General features: G+C 50.3%; 1 protein-coding gene and 1 long non-coding RNA gene across 4 annotated transcripts in view; both read right to left on the bottom strand.

Moving 5' to 3' along the window:
• Nucleotides 1–1,933: 1,933 nt before the first annotated feature.
• Nucleotides 1,934–14,637, bottom strand: part of LOC142930541 (uncharacterized) — a 695,545-nt gene continuing 682,841 nt past the window's right edge. The window contains exon 2 of the long non-coding RNA XR_012946494.1: nt 1,934–11,533. This is a non-coding gene — a long non-coding RNA (uncharacterized LOC142930541). The remainder of the gene's footprint in view (nt 11,534–14,637) is intronic.
• Nucleotides 1,934–14,637, bottom strand: part of LOC116951012 (mitogen-activated protein kinase 8-like) — a 37,607-nt gene continuing 24,903 nt past the window's right edge. For 2 of the 3 annotated variants that reach the window (XM_032969277.2, XM_032969279.2), the window contains one exon: nt 1,934–13,983. In XM_032969277.2, the coding sequence (XP_032825168.1) occupies nt 13,838–13,983 (146 nt within the window). In that variant the 3' untranslated portion in view covers nt 1,934–13,837. Of the gene's footprint in view, nt 13,989–14,637 lie in introns of all 3 variants that reach the window. The other variant, XM_032969278.2, reaches the window with a different exon arrangement.

Genomic DNA, 14,637 nt, shown 5'->3' on the forward strand with positions numbered 1-14,637 from the left:
GCCATCACTCGTGCGTTTGCGGCACAGCAATCCGTACGGCTCCTTGCAACGTGAGCGGATTTCATCGATCCATTTCCGGAGCGGACGTGCACTCAGACGTGTTCCCTTTTTCGACGAAAATTAATTTGGAAAAGCCACGCTGAGTCTCAAAACTCCTTTATCCATCAGGGTTCTTGCTTGGGGCTCGGTGCTATTTTTTCACAGGTATAAATGTATTTTATGTCAAGAATGACTTATAAAGTACATTTATTTTGTGGTGAGTGTGGGAGAAAAGCACAGACCGACTTGCTGTACTACCGACTAGCTGGAGGTTGGGTGGCTCATGCACTGCCACTTTTGCATGGTCCACCAATGGTCCACCACAGTTGCCACCATCACCGCCGCCGCCACCACCACCGCCGTCGCCGGCACACCCATCGCCACCGCTACCACCATTGCGCTCGCACTGAAGCCTGGCCATAAAAATATCAAAAGACCTTGCTTTGCTCTGTGACTTTTAGAGGCTGGACAAGAGCTGGGTTATCCGATGTTTCAAGTAATGGATAATCGGTTCTGTTACTCGACTAATCAGGTAGCACGAAACCGCCTATATTCCCACGTGTGCTGCTGATGGGTGGTGATCAGTTGAGTCACACCGGGCGTGGCTTTAAGGGGGGTTTCCCAGCTTCGGGAGGCAGGATGTGGTGGTGGCAATTTACAAAAGGGGCTCAGAGTGATTGACCACAAAAAAGTAGTCGATTGCAAGTTTTAGTCTATTAATCAGTTGGATTGGACAAACCTAATATAAAGTTCATCAACCCTGGCCAATGTTGGTTTTTCCACGTGACAGAATGATTGACGGATCGTCCCAGCTCGGACCTGCATGGTCCTGAAGTACAACAGGACGATGCAAAATTGCAACCCCTTTGCAACGCTGGTCTCTGACAGTTGCCGGTAATGGCCACGCGAACGAGATGAATATATTTTTGCAAGCAAGATTGACCAGTGGCGAAATCCATCGCAGCCTCTAGAAGCCCTCTTACAACAGCTAGGCAGGCAGGATTTATATTTTTCACAAAAATTCCGAGCGTTTTTGTTCTGCGATGCGTTTTAGGACCGCATGTTCGTTCGACGCGATGTCCAGGACGTGGCACCAAATGTCGGACATCGTGCCAAACAACCAAGTAGCGGTGCACAGCCCAATGACAGAACGGAGCGCTGCACACTTCAACCATGGGGTATTGTGAGTTAATTCCATGGAATTTGTTTGTCGGTGTTGCAGCAACTATTTGAAAGTAAATTGTTGTTGTGCACTTGGTAGACGTACCTGGCAGGGAAATTAAAAGCGAATGTCTAAATTTGTTAAAAAGGCTTGCCTGGTCAGGGGTATTACCAGCTCCAGAATATTTAATTGGGGGTAGAAGTGGCTTCAGATGTAATGACATCACCATCATTATTTTATAAGGATACTTTTTTTTCTTTTTATCAATGCACCTTTCAAATTTCAGATTTCACTTTTGACAAGCTCCAGCACTAGTTCTTACATCGACTGACGTGTGAAGCAATTTTTTTGCCTCGAGTATGACTGTGCATTATTAAATGCAACCACTTTCATCATTATAATCCATGATCTAATCCACTGTGGGATAAAGGCCTCCCCAAGTCTTCGCAAATTCCTCCTTGCACATGAATTAAAGAAACTCGCCCCTGTTGCGTGTAGATAGAACTTATTTCGTACCGCACGTAGCCAACCGCGCTAATCGGAGGTGCAGCGGAAGATCGAATCGAGCCGGCGACCTGTGGATTGCAAGGCACCGCCAGTGGCAGCACCGGTCATTATAACAATCACAAAGCCATACGGATAATCACATTCAACATTAGAAATCAACTCCCTCCGCTGTAAGAAAAAGTAAACGTTCAATGCACACTCATGAATCAGGCCTGCGTTTCCATGTCGCTTGCAAAAGTTTTAAACTTTTATTTAAGTCATTTGTTAAATCATTTTTTCACCTTGCAATTGTTTTTTGTACATACGAATGATTCATCGTTTATATTTCTAAACTAAACATCTTATTACCTTCAAAACGAATGCGTAATACTACAAGTACTTACATTAGTTCCGACATTAAATCATGGAGAATCACGACCGAGCGATGCGACGGCGAAAGAACCTTTGAAATTACAGGCACGGGACACGGTCCAAAGTCACGGTAACACACTCACGAAGGCCGTCTGTTTCACTTTGCAGGACGGCCCAGATTATTCCGAGGCAGCACCCCCCCCCCCCGCCCTGATTCCACCATTCATGGGCTGCCCGTTGTGGGACCTTCTTTTGTGCGAGCCCCATAACAACTTGCTACATCCCCCCCTCCCACCCTCCCTGGCCACAGTCCAGAGCTACGAGACCCCTGTATGGGTTGTCCGATGAAGCGCCGCCCCTTAACCAGGTTTCTTCTTCTAACCGAACAACTCAAGAGACAAACACCTTGCGCCTAGGGACAAGACAGACATTTGGTGTGGGGTTTTACTTGAAGAGTTTTCTCACTTGCTCGACGGCGATGTGCAAACGCAAAACTCGCCGGCCACGCCATGTTGTCGGCAAATGACCCCCCACCACCACCACCCCTCGTGGATTTTCGTTTTTGTTGAGATCAAAAGAAAACTTTCGGGTGTGTGTTCGGGTTGTAATAATGTACAACAATAATAATTTGTAACGCGCCGAGAATGACTCAGAGGTGAGGGGAATCAGAGACAAGCAGGGAGGCAGTCGCTCGGTGGCTGGTGCCAATAATTGCCCAAGCTCTGCGGTCCTCTATATATTATTATTTTTACCTATTAACCCTTCCCCATTCCGAGACGTCTGCAAGTTTCAGGGTGGGCCCCGTTCACCACTGAACCTCAGAACGCGCAAGCGGTTTAGCGTTAATTTTATTTATAGCAGATAGAGCACCAGTGTTTTTAAAGACATTGTACTGACCGCATAGAATGACCGCACGCTGTGATAGATGGCGCCAAACTGTACCACTCGCCCTCCCGTATGTTCTTGTGGGAGCCTCGATACCGATAAAGTTATTTTATTTTCTTCGGATTCCGTTCCGATAACATACACATACGTTATTAGAATGGGAAAGGGGTTCATGAGTGTTTACACGTGGGAGGAAAAACGGAGCACCCGGAGAAAACCCCACACGTGCGAGGGGGAAACACTCTATCCCATACAGAAGGGACGCAAAATGATGCCAGTCCGAAATTTTAACCGTACCGCCTTCTCCCGAGTCACTACATATGCTGGGAGCTTCCTTCAGGACATGAATGGAGCAAACTAAATCTCTCTCTCGCTCGCTGGAGAAGCTACGAGCACAAGGGGGGCACAAGGTCAGAGCATCGTCATGCCGCCGAACGACGCGGGGTAAAACCCGAAAACACACCCTGGAGCTGTACAGCACAACCGTGGGGGGGGGGGGGGGGGGGGGGCTACACAGGAGCATTCCAAATATTTTTACACTGGAATCACCCGAGACACGAGGTGGCGGCACCTCTCCATTACAGGCTGCTCGAACCGTGGAAAAGGGGGACATTTTACTTACTTTGCATTTAAATAAAGTCTGGTCCCAGTGATTGAGCCGTCAAGAGTGGAAACCTTCGATGCAATCCACGAACCCATTTGTAAAAGTCAGAACGTCCTCAAAGTCGACCGCATTTTCCTCACCAATTATATATAATTTTATATTCAGACACGATGCATTATCTACATGGAGTATTCCTCCCTCCTGCCCCCCCCCCCCCCCCGCCGGCGCACGCCACCCACGCATCGTTTAAATGTACAGGATTCTTGAAAATGAGTGCCCAACGTCCGCAAAGGATGCGCACGTGTGAGTGTGGGCCGTAATAATATTAACATATCGAGACCAGCGGGGAGCGGTGGTGTCGCGGTTAGCGCGCTGCTCTACGGACCCGGCGACCTGAGTTCGATTCCCGCTCACGGCCAACACTGGTGACGATTATCTGAACCGGTCATGGGCCTTCCCTAGGTAGACTCAACCTAAAATTAGTACCTGGTGCGGTGTTATAAAACATCGCCACTAGGGAGACAAAGACGGCCAGGCGTTGTGTTGGTCACCCACTGCTAGCTAACAGCACTTGCCCCAGCAGTCTGAGGCTATACGGGGGATCTTTGTGGGCCACGATAATATTAACAAGTCGGGACGAGCGCTCACCACATCAGGGCGTCTTATTTACAGTCTCAGGGATTCAAAAAGCGCCAACCACTGCCCCCCACTCCACCACCAATCGCCAGCGGTCCCGATTCTGAAGCGAGAAGCGTTGGGCAGAAGGGGGTGGTGAGTGGGGAGCTCAGGCTCGACGCAGCAAACACGTGGCGCGCTGCCCGTAAGCACGTGGCGCGCTGCCCGTAAGCACGTGGTGCACTGCCCGTTGCCTGTGCGCTGTATTGCGCAGCACGCGTTGCTCAGTCGGCGTGTGAAACAGAAATCCTATCTCCACCCCCTCCCTCCCTCCGTCATCCCTAGGTTGGGCGTCGCGGCTACACGTACATCACCATTAACTCAAAGATTCAAAGGCCCTCTCCGAGGCTGCGTGACGGATGTCATTATACCGACGGAAAGGTCACAAGCGCCTCGTGTTCAAGGCGGGGGGGGGGGGCTCTCTTCACTGCAAGGCCCGCCGGCCACTGGCGGCCCCTGTTGGCCTTTAGTGCGGCCCCCGACACTACACAACATGTGAACCCCCCCCCCATCAACACCATCATCAGCAGAGTGCTGTCAAACCCCGAATGGTTTCTAATTTGTCACCAGTGTGAGGGCCGCCACATTAGAAAGAAAGCCGCAACATTGTGCGACAAGCACGGCCATTCTCCCGCAGAGAACTCCTGACAGATACCTCGTCATTGATCATCTTACGGTCACGCACTGCTTACAGATACCTAATAATTGATCATCTTATGGTACCGTACAAGTAGGCTTTGTTCGGTCACGCTTTTAAGATTTCAAATAATAATTATTGTTCTTCGTTTGGCAGAACGTGTAAACTGCCCATCAATGCCTGGGTAACATTGCATAATAATATTATTTGGTTCTTTAGGTAAAGTCAAGTAGATAGAAAATAATAAAATAAAAATAATCAGGCGCCTGATGACGACCGCTTGTGTTGCGATCGAAACGTCGTGAGATTTTGTTTTTTTATTTATTTGGAATATTTTTATTTAATTATTTTCTATCTACGTGACTTTACCGAAAGAACCAAAGAATATTAATGCCTGCAGTGACGAAAGTTAAGTCAATAATAATTATAGTCTTTGGTTCTTTCGGTAAAGTCACGTAGGTATAAATAATAGTGATTTATAATAATAATAAAATAATAGTAATTTAAATTTTGATTTAAGCTTTCCCTTCAACGTGACTTTACCGAAAGAACTAAGAATATAATAGTAATTTAATTTATTTTATACCTACGTGACTTTACCGAAAGAACCACAGAGTATGGGTTCCTGCAGTCACGAAAGCTTCAAATCAAGATTGAACAATAATGATGATGAGAATGTTTAACTTGTAACGGCGACGCCGCCGGAGCAGCGCTGCGCTCGCTCTCGACGAGGGAACGACTCCGAGGCCTTCGAGGAACCACAAAGTGGGAGCAAGGGCGGCCACACGGTGGGCCGGCGTCGTCAATTGCCCAAACTCTGCAGTCCTCTACATATATAAAGGTCAGTTTAACACGAGGGCTTTCACGACCAATATTATCGAAAATAAGAGGTTTTTTTAGATCTAACCCAAAAACCTCTACTTTTGATATATTAAGGCGTTGTTGACCAATTAATAGGTGAAGTGGCACGAACCCGAAGCACTTGGAGACAGCCCTATCCTATGCATATGGAACAGGTGGAGTCGACATTTATGCTGCACTGCGGTGATGGGGCACCTAGACTAGTTTGCGGGCCACGTGAGCGACCCTCCTCCACCTCAGTGGGTTGCAAGTTTGACATCGTTCCTGTGCACTAATCTTGACCCCCACGCATCACCCTAGGCCAGCGTTCCTCATTGCAAGGCCGCGGGCCCTCTCGCGGCCCTCCCTGGTGGCCTTCAGTGCAGCCCCAATGGTTTCACATGTGGCGGCCCTCACACTCATGATCTTATCGGCAAAAGTCGCCCCCCCCGACCCTCTGAAAATTAGTGAAGAACACAACCCTAGACACACGTAGAGCAGGCTACAATGGGCTCCACGACACGGAGGTTGCCCACCACTGCTGTACTGAATTATCCTGGCAAGCCAGGGTATGGGCACCCTCTCGACGCCCATGGGAAGGTAGTTCTACAGCATTTGTACGGGCCACCACATTTTAGAGGCATCCGTGTGTACCATCACCACCACGTAAGCATTCAGTGTGGGTGTGTGGATCTTCAAGGCGCAGTTATTACTCTTAAATGTGCTTGGTCATTTAATGTGATTAACGGATTCCCGTGCAATTCCCACTGGAAGACCCTGATCGACATCCTTCTGAGCAGCCAAACGATCCAGTCCAGGATTGTGTAAGTATCAGTGCTTGCAGGACAGTATTTCGTCGTTAATCACGTACTTGCTTTGCGCGAGTTTGGCTATCCGCGAACCGCATCTGGAACGCTGCACGACTCCTGCATCGAGAAAGTGAAAAGAGGTTTAGGTGATGGGATAGTGATGAGGGTTTAGGTGATGGGATAGTGATGAGAGTTTAGGTGATGGGATAGTGATGAGAGTTTAGGTGATGGGATAGTGATGAGAGTTTAGGTGATGGGATAGTGATGAGAGTTTAGGTGATGGGATAGTGATGAGAGTTTAGGTGATGGGATAGTGATGAGAGTTTAGGTGATGGGATAGTGATGAGAGTTTAGGTGATGGGATAGTGATGAGAGTTTAGGTGATGGGATAGTGATGAGAGTTTAGGTGATGGGATAGTGATGAGAGTTTAGGTGATGAGAAAGTGATGAGATTTTAGGTGATGGGATAGTGATGAGAGTTTAGGTGATGGGATAGTGATTCGAGTTTAGGTGATGGGATAGTGATGAGAGTTTCGGTGATGGGATAGTGATGAGAGTTACGGTGATGGGATAGTGATGAGAGTTTAGGTGATGAGATAGTGATGAGAGTTTAGGTGATGAGATAGTGATGAGAGTTTAGGTGATGGGATAGTGATGAGAGTTTAGGTGATGAGAAAGTGATGAGAGTTTAGGTGATGGGATAGTGATGAGAGATTAAGTGATGGGATAGTGATGAGAGTTTAGGTCATGGGATAGTGATGAGAGTTTAGGTGATGGGATAGTGATGAGAGATTAAGTGATGGGATAGTGATGAGAGTTTAGGTGATGAGATAGTGATGAGAGTTTAGGTGATGAGAAAGTGATGAGAGTTTAGGTGATGGGATAGTGATGAGAGTTTAGGTTATGGGATAGTGATGAGAGTTTAGGTGATGAGAGTGATGAGAGTTTAGGTGATGGGATAGTGATGAGAATTTAGGTGATGAGAAACTGTTATGTGATAAAATTATGAGATCAAGTGATGAGAGAAAGCGATGAGATAAAGAGATGTGTTATGATTATTTTCACATATTTAATAGCCTATGTGTTTTTTTTTAATTCAAGGTCATTAATAAACAATATACAGCTTTTCGTAGACCAATGTCATTATCCGTAAAATTGGCAATTCACGACCATCTCGAGAACGCATCTCTCGCGAATAACGAGGGAATGCTGTACTCCATCTCCATGCCAATCGTCACACCATCTGTTTATCCCCCCCCCACCCTTCATATTGAATTAGCTAAATATGTTGAGCCTGGATTGTACTTTTAAATATAGATTGAAAACTCATTTCTTTAGAAACGCTCTGTGTTCATTGTGTAGTCCTTCCTCCGCACCTCCGATTAGCACGGTTAGTTACGTACGGTGCGAAAGAAGTTCAACATACATGCAACAACACCTGGCTAGCACTCCACCTGCAAAACCAGCTGATGATTCCATCACCCCGTCCAAGTTGTGAGCGACGTCTCGCCACGTTCCATGCCTCGGCTGTCACATTGGCCTGCATCACCACCACCATCATCATCATCCCTTGACGTGAAACCTCCCACTTTGGTCTTCTCGCCGAGCTGTGTTAAAATCTTCCCTCGTCTCGGACACGCCGGCTGCGTGAGTTTTAACGCGAATTGAGCGAGAAATATGACTTGGTTAGAGAGAGAGATCATTCATTAATAGATGGCGACCCGATCGGTGCGAATATTTCGTCTAGCGGTGGATTGATCGACATAAAAAACACAAAGATCCCCCAGTGTTGCCTTAACAGACTGTCGGGGCAAGTGCTGTTAGCGAGCACCTATGAAGGCCGGCACGGCAGGCGAGGGGGTGGGGGACCAACACCACGTCCAGCCGCCTTTATCTCCCTACTGGCGATGTTTACACACCGCACTAGGTACTCATTTTAGGCCGAGTCGACCTATGGGAGGCCCAGGACCGGTTCTGATAATCGTCACCGGTGGTGTTGGCCGTGAGTGCGAATCGAACTCGGGTCGTCGGGTTCGTAAGCGCTGCGCGCTAACCGCTACACCACCGCTCCCCATAAGATCAACATGCGCAAAGTTCAACATACACGCTTGGATATGGTGGCCACCGTACATGCACAAGCAGGTTGACATCAGGCTGAGGGGGTGACGACTGTGGAGGACAAGAAAATGGTTCGGCCAAATCGATCGTCGTCGTCTCGTAAATTCCACACTCCCACATCCATACTCCTCGCCTCAGCTAATCCACACTGACCAGCGCGGTCAAGTTTGGTCAAACAACCCCCCCTTCATTCTACAGTGAACTAAAAGTCTGCAAGAGGTAAGGGGTGCGATGTTTTGGGGCAACTCGCCGTTCTTCTCCCAGCAAGTGAATGACAGACGGGCCACATGCATCCGTGTCGTTAATATTATCTCGTCACTGCACTAACCAAGTCATCGGCCTCCTCCCCCTCGTTTCTACTCAAAACACCGCTATCTTCCCCAAGACGTTAGCTTATACAGGGACTCCTGTAACTTACTAACATGTGACTTACGAACTTTAAGGGATAAGAACAAACCAATACGTATGCCCAGTTGCCTGTTCGGACCGAGAGGCGTAAGTTCAACCGCCGCACAACAGATGGGTGGTGTGGTGGCATCTACTTCTGCAGAACGTGAAGAACCAGTGGCATCTACATCCACAGGAGATTATACAACTTTTAAAGCCATTCCCCGTGTTTTGTGTACGCGCCGTACAACGTGTTTGGAATCGACGGGGGTAAAGTTGGACTTACGAACAAATCGACTTATGAACAGACCTCTGGAACCTAACTCGTTCGTAAGTAAAGGAGTCCTTGTACTGCACTCGACCCATCGGGGGGATTAAAAGGCGGTGTTTGCTGACGACTGCAGTGCTGTGTTTGGTCCGGTTTGTCCACCGCAGCCAATGCAGCTCCTCAGGCTTTACTCTCACGAACGTTGAACTTCTTTCCCACCGGACGTAGCCAACCGTGCTCATCGGAGGTGCGGCGGGGCAGGTCGGGGACAAACTAAAACACAAAAAGCAGTTCTAAAGAAAACAAACACCCCCCCCCCGCTTGCTCGTTTGGCAACATTGATTGCACAAGAGACCACGGGCTGCGATGCGGATATCACGGGAACACTCTGGACTTGACTATTCGGCGACCGTCTCAACTTGGTTCCTAAATCACGTCAGCTCTAGGGGACCAGGACCAGGACAAAACCGGGCGCTCATTGGAGAACCGTCTGGAGCAATGTGACTTTCGTCAGGGATGAAAATGGCCAATTTATGAGCGTTTACTTCTCTGACGTGCCACCCTCTATTGCTGGGCAGTGATCATAGTTATGAGATAGTGTGACGTCCAATATTCAGCAAACAGCCTGATGCATTATAGAGGCCACTTGCCCTCGTCGCGGCAGGCAAAACGTTCGTTGAAATTCCGTAAAATGAATGACATCGTCGTTTGTTAGCATCTACATAAGAAGAAAAAGCGAAATCTCTGCACAACATGACCCCTGTACAGTTAAAGATCCGCGCGGCCCATTGCGTCGTTATATATACAGCGAGTGAAAGCAGCATTACGGTACGAGATAAGGGTGGAGAGTATATAAAGGTGTGCACAACACGTGCACCACCACTGCTCGTCTGCGCAGTAACGTCGGAACAGCGCCGCTCCGATTTTACCGTCAGAGGGATTCGCGCAGACGACACGGGGTGGGGGGAAGAGGGCTGCAGCCAATCACGGGGCGGGGTGAGGCGGGGGTGAGGCGGGGGTGGGGCTGGGTGAGGCGAGGGAAGGGCTCCAGCCAATCACGGGGCAGGGTAAGGCGGTAGTGGGGCGGGGTGAGGTGGAGGTTGGTCGGGGTGGGTGGGGGAAGAAGGCTGCAGCCAATCACGGGCAAGGAGAGACGGGGTGGGGCTGGGCGGCATTGTCTTGTCAATGGGGGTGGTTGAGACCACCCAAGTGGACGCGTGGTGGCGCTGCAGCAGCAGCTGCACGAGGTCACAAAGTGCCCTCGCGGTGCCACGGGGAAGAAGGAGAGGGGGGGAAGAAAGTTTGCGTGGGAGATGATGATCCAACCGTACGCTTAGCCCTAACCATCGAACCATATAACCAACCCCTGCTGCCAGCCCTAACCGAGCGAGCCAGCCTCTTCATTATCTTTGCTGTGATGGCGTTCCCACGAGTACGTGCCCGCCTAGCAGCTGTGGCCAATCGGCCACAACTGTTCTATCCCAAATCAAGTATCCAACCAGTCATTAGTACTCGCCCGACTAGGGCCACTACTCTCACTTGCCAACCAGCCACGAATAACTTCCCCTACTCTCCGAGCTTGCCAGCCAACCAGCCACCAAATGTCCATAACTCTACCCTGTAACCACACCTGCCTTGTTTTCAACATGACATTTTTTATCCTAACGTTAGCTCTGATCAATGTTCGGCATCTGACGGTGTACACGCAACACGGATGGTCGGCCAAACACCCCCCACCCCAACACAGACCTTCGTTAAAGAGCTTGGAGGTTGCCTCAAGCAAGGGGGGAGATAATTTTTAGTCCGCCACCACCACCGCCTTTTACCCGTGGCCGTGGCGTGCCCACGACGCGCCTCACCCAGGCACGTGCAGACCATCGGTGCTCGCAGTCCGCCGGGCGCAAGCCTCAATCGGCCCTGCTGACACCTGAGTGGAGGACTGCGCCTTGGGGTGCGCGTCGTAGATTTGCGACGGAGTGCAGAGACGCTGGCCGCTGCTGGCTTTCCCGCCGCCTCCGCCGGCCCTGCACAGCCGTTTTTCACTTCTGGTCACCAAACATCGCGGGGGAATTTGACTTGACCCATGGTCACACCTGTCTTTCCCTCATCACTGCCTAACCTTATTACAGACCACTTCAGACCTTATTGGTCACCCCGTGCCCCTTACAAATCTCAACGTTCATCCTACAATGTCCCATCACAAGGGAGAAACACAAATAGACATGTTTTGCCCATATTCAAAAGGCTGGACCTGAAAACTCAATTTCCCCGGACACAAGAATACGGGTTAAACCGTAATGGGCTGACCGCTATGCGTCCTACACCTCAACGCTTCCTCGTCTCTGCTGGCGTCTCTCCTAGCAACGCAGATGATGAATCATAACGGGCCGCGTGGAAGTACTGAGCGCGTCCGTCTGTGCGGTGCTCGCAGGGAGAATCCCTTCGGCCGTGTGGGTTAAGGGGGGTCCCCCCACGAGGATGCTTCTGGAAACTCCCACGAGGTCCTCTTGGTTTTATATTAAAAAAAAATCACACCCTGATGGCTTATTGTCTCAGTCGGCTCACGTTGACTGCACGTGGGCACTTCATTCTGAGGAAAATAAAAATGCAAGCAACAAAATGTAACGTGGCCCATTTTTTGTTTGTTGAAGTTGGAAAGCTTTAGTGAGATGATGTTTTACTCTAAGGTGCCAACAACGACCACCCCGGCTTGTTTTCTCTCTGGAAAATGAAACCCAATCTGGCGCCGGACTTGGCAGTGGCGCGCGCTGCAGTTTGATCAACTACGTTTCAAATCCCCGCATTTAGCACGGATGAGCAATTTTCATTGAAAGAAAGCTGAGGGAGGACATCGATTTTCGTGAACCGGAGAACGGGCACCAAACGAAACGGCAACAACAAAAACGCGGTGGCGGCACGGCCCTCGGTTGCGGCAGATCACCCACACACTTGTGGCACGCGCCGGCTGCCAAGGTGGTGGAAAGGGGGCCCAGGGGCACTCCTTTCCGTGCGAGATGGCGAGCGAGCGTGGGCATCGCGAAAACGCACACACCGCTTGAGGGACTGCGTGTTGTCTTGGTATGTGGTCTGGGACTGCGTGTTGTCTTGGTATGTGGTCTGGGACTGCGTGTTGTCTTGGTATGTGGTCTGGGACTGCGTGTTGTCTTGGTATGTGGTCTGGGGCTGCGTGTTGTCTTGGTATCTGTGTGTGGGGGAGCAGTAGTGTAGGCGTTCGTGCGCTGCGCTACGAACCCCAACGCTCCGAGTTTCGATTCCTGCTCACTGCCGACACACCAGTGAGGATTATTTAAGCCAGTCCTGAGCCTCCCTTAGGTCGACTCAGCCTTAAATCAGTAGCTGGTGTGTGATGTGTAAATATCGCCACTAGGGAGACAAAGGCGGCCGGGCGTGGTGCCGGCCACCCACCCCCTCGTGTGCCGTGTCGGCCTTCATAGGTGCTCGCTAACAGCACTTGCCCCAACAGTCTCTTAAGGCTATACGTGGGATCTTTGCCTTGGTGTGGTCTGGGACTGTTGTTGCCCAAGCTGCGAAATTGGCGTACAATTTGAACTGATACACTTGATCTATTTAACGTATTTATTTTTAGTGACTTGCCGTCCTTTCCTATACTTGATCGTTTTTTGTGTTTTTTTGTTGTTGCAAGTTTCTGACCCAGCCCCTACTGTGAAAAAAAGAAGCTTCACAGCTCATCGGAATGGAGGTCTCCAGGATAAATAAAGATTCTGATGCTCGTGCACTACCAGAGGCTCGAAGAAACAACACCGGGGGGGGGGGGGCAGGGGTGGCACACGTCCCCAACGGCCCTTTGGTGGACGTGCACCTCGGTGAGCAGGGGCGATGTTGTCCCCTTGTTCATGTAACATGGCATCCAGTTTAATGTCCACTTTAAGATGTATTTCTTTAAAAAATATATATATGAAAACGTCAATGGTTTGTAGAAGTGACACCATTTTTTTCTTCCTTGAAATGTCATCGTTAACAAACAAAAAAGTTCCAATGCATTAAACAGAAAAAATAAAGTAAATGTTTAGGAAATCAAAACAACTTAAGTGACAAATTTGAACGTTTTTGTTTCCGAAGTTGTAAAATGTCGAGCCCCTAGCAGGCCACCGGGTATCTCTCTATGGGTGCGTTCTCACACGCATTACACTGACTGACTGATTGACAGACAGACGAACGTACATACATACACACAGACCGAAAAACACAGCAACAGAAGAAACAACAGACTGACATAGAAACAAATCAACAAACAGTTACACGGACCAACCAACAGACAAACACAGGACACAACAGCCACAGAGACAGAACGGACGTACACACAGACAGAAGGAGAATGGAGATAGGACCAGGCGTCCGGACACTCGGGACGCCCGCGTTTGGCCACTGCCGGCGGGGCCCACCGAGGCACCGTCACCGCCAGGCGAAGGTTTCCGTGCCCGCAATGGCCGTGCCGCTCTGACCGTCACCAGCCGCCGCGCGCCACCACCGCCGACCGGTCGCGGCATCGGCGGCGGCGGCGACGGCGGCAGCGTCACCTGCAGCAGGCCAGCGGCCCTGCCAGCATCTTGAAGCTGCTGTCGGTCTTGGGGTCGGGCTCGGGCAGGAGGTGAGGCCCCGCCGGGGCCGAGAGAGCCACGGTGGGCTGGGCCTGCGGGGCGGTCGGCGTCACTGCTGCACCTGCGCTACGGGAAACAAAATAAATAGTTTTATTCGTTCGCCGGGGCGCGGCCGATGAACGGTGCCCCAGTGGCGGCTGTGACCGTGAGGACGTCGTTTTGCTTCCGCAACCGAAGTCTTCCTCGAAAGTTGTTTCCCCCCGCCCCACCAATGTTATCCCGACTGTGTTCTTGGTGGAATTTCACCTCTAATTACATGTTACATTATTTTAGTCGATTTCGAAAATTGCTAACAAGTCAGTTTTAAGCGAGCGATCGGACGGGTGGCCTCCGTCTTGCGTTCGACGCGCGTGCCGGACGCGAGCCCCGAGCTCGGCGGCTTAACAACAGGCCGCGCCTGCCCTCGCGAGGGCGATGGCAGGCAATGGCGACCACCTCCCACCGGGCCCGCGCCAACTACGGCGAGGGAGCAGTGCCAGCGACACTCCTCGCTCGCTCAGCCACTCAGCCCCCTCTGGCTCGTGTGCCCACGTGCACACCGACCGGTGCTTTCGTGACTCAAACTTCACTGGAAACGGTCACTAGTTCCTGCCTTTCCGAACCGGTAATCGATGTGAAATACGGGGACCGGTTTACCTGCTTGGCGTTCAACTACCCCATTTAAACGCCCCATTCCCCTGTGTGTATTAATGTATGTTGACCTTCTTTCGCACCG

The sequence above is a fragment of the Petromyzon marinus genome, chromosome 41 (genome assembly GCF_048934315.1).
Source record: "Petromyzon marinus isolate PM22_M1 ecotype Great Lakes invasive population chromosome 41, UKy_Petmar_22M1.pri1.0, whole genome shotgun sequence".
In the NCBI taxonomy this organism is placed as follows: Eukaryota; Metazoa; Chordata; class Hyperoartia; order Petromyzontiformes; family Petromyzontidae; genus Petromyzon; species Petromyzon marinus.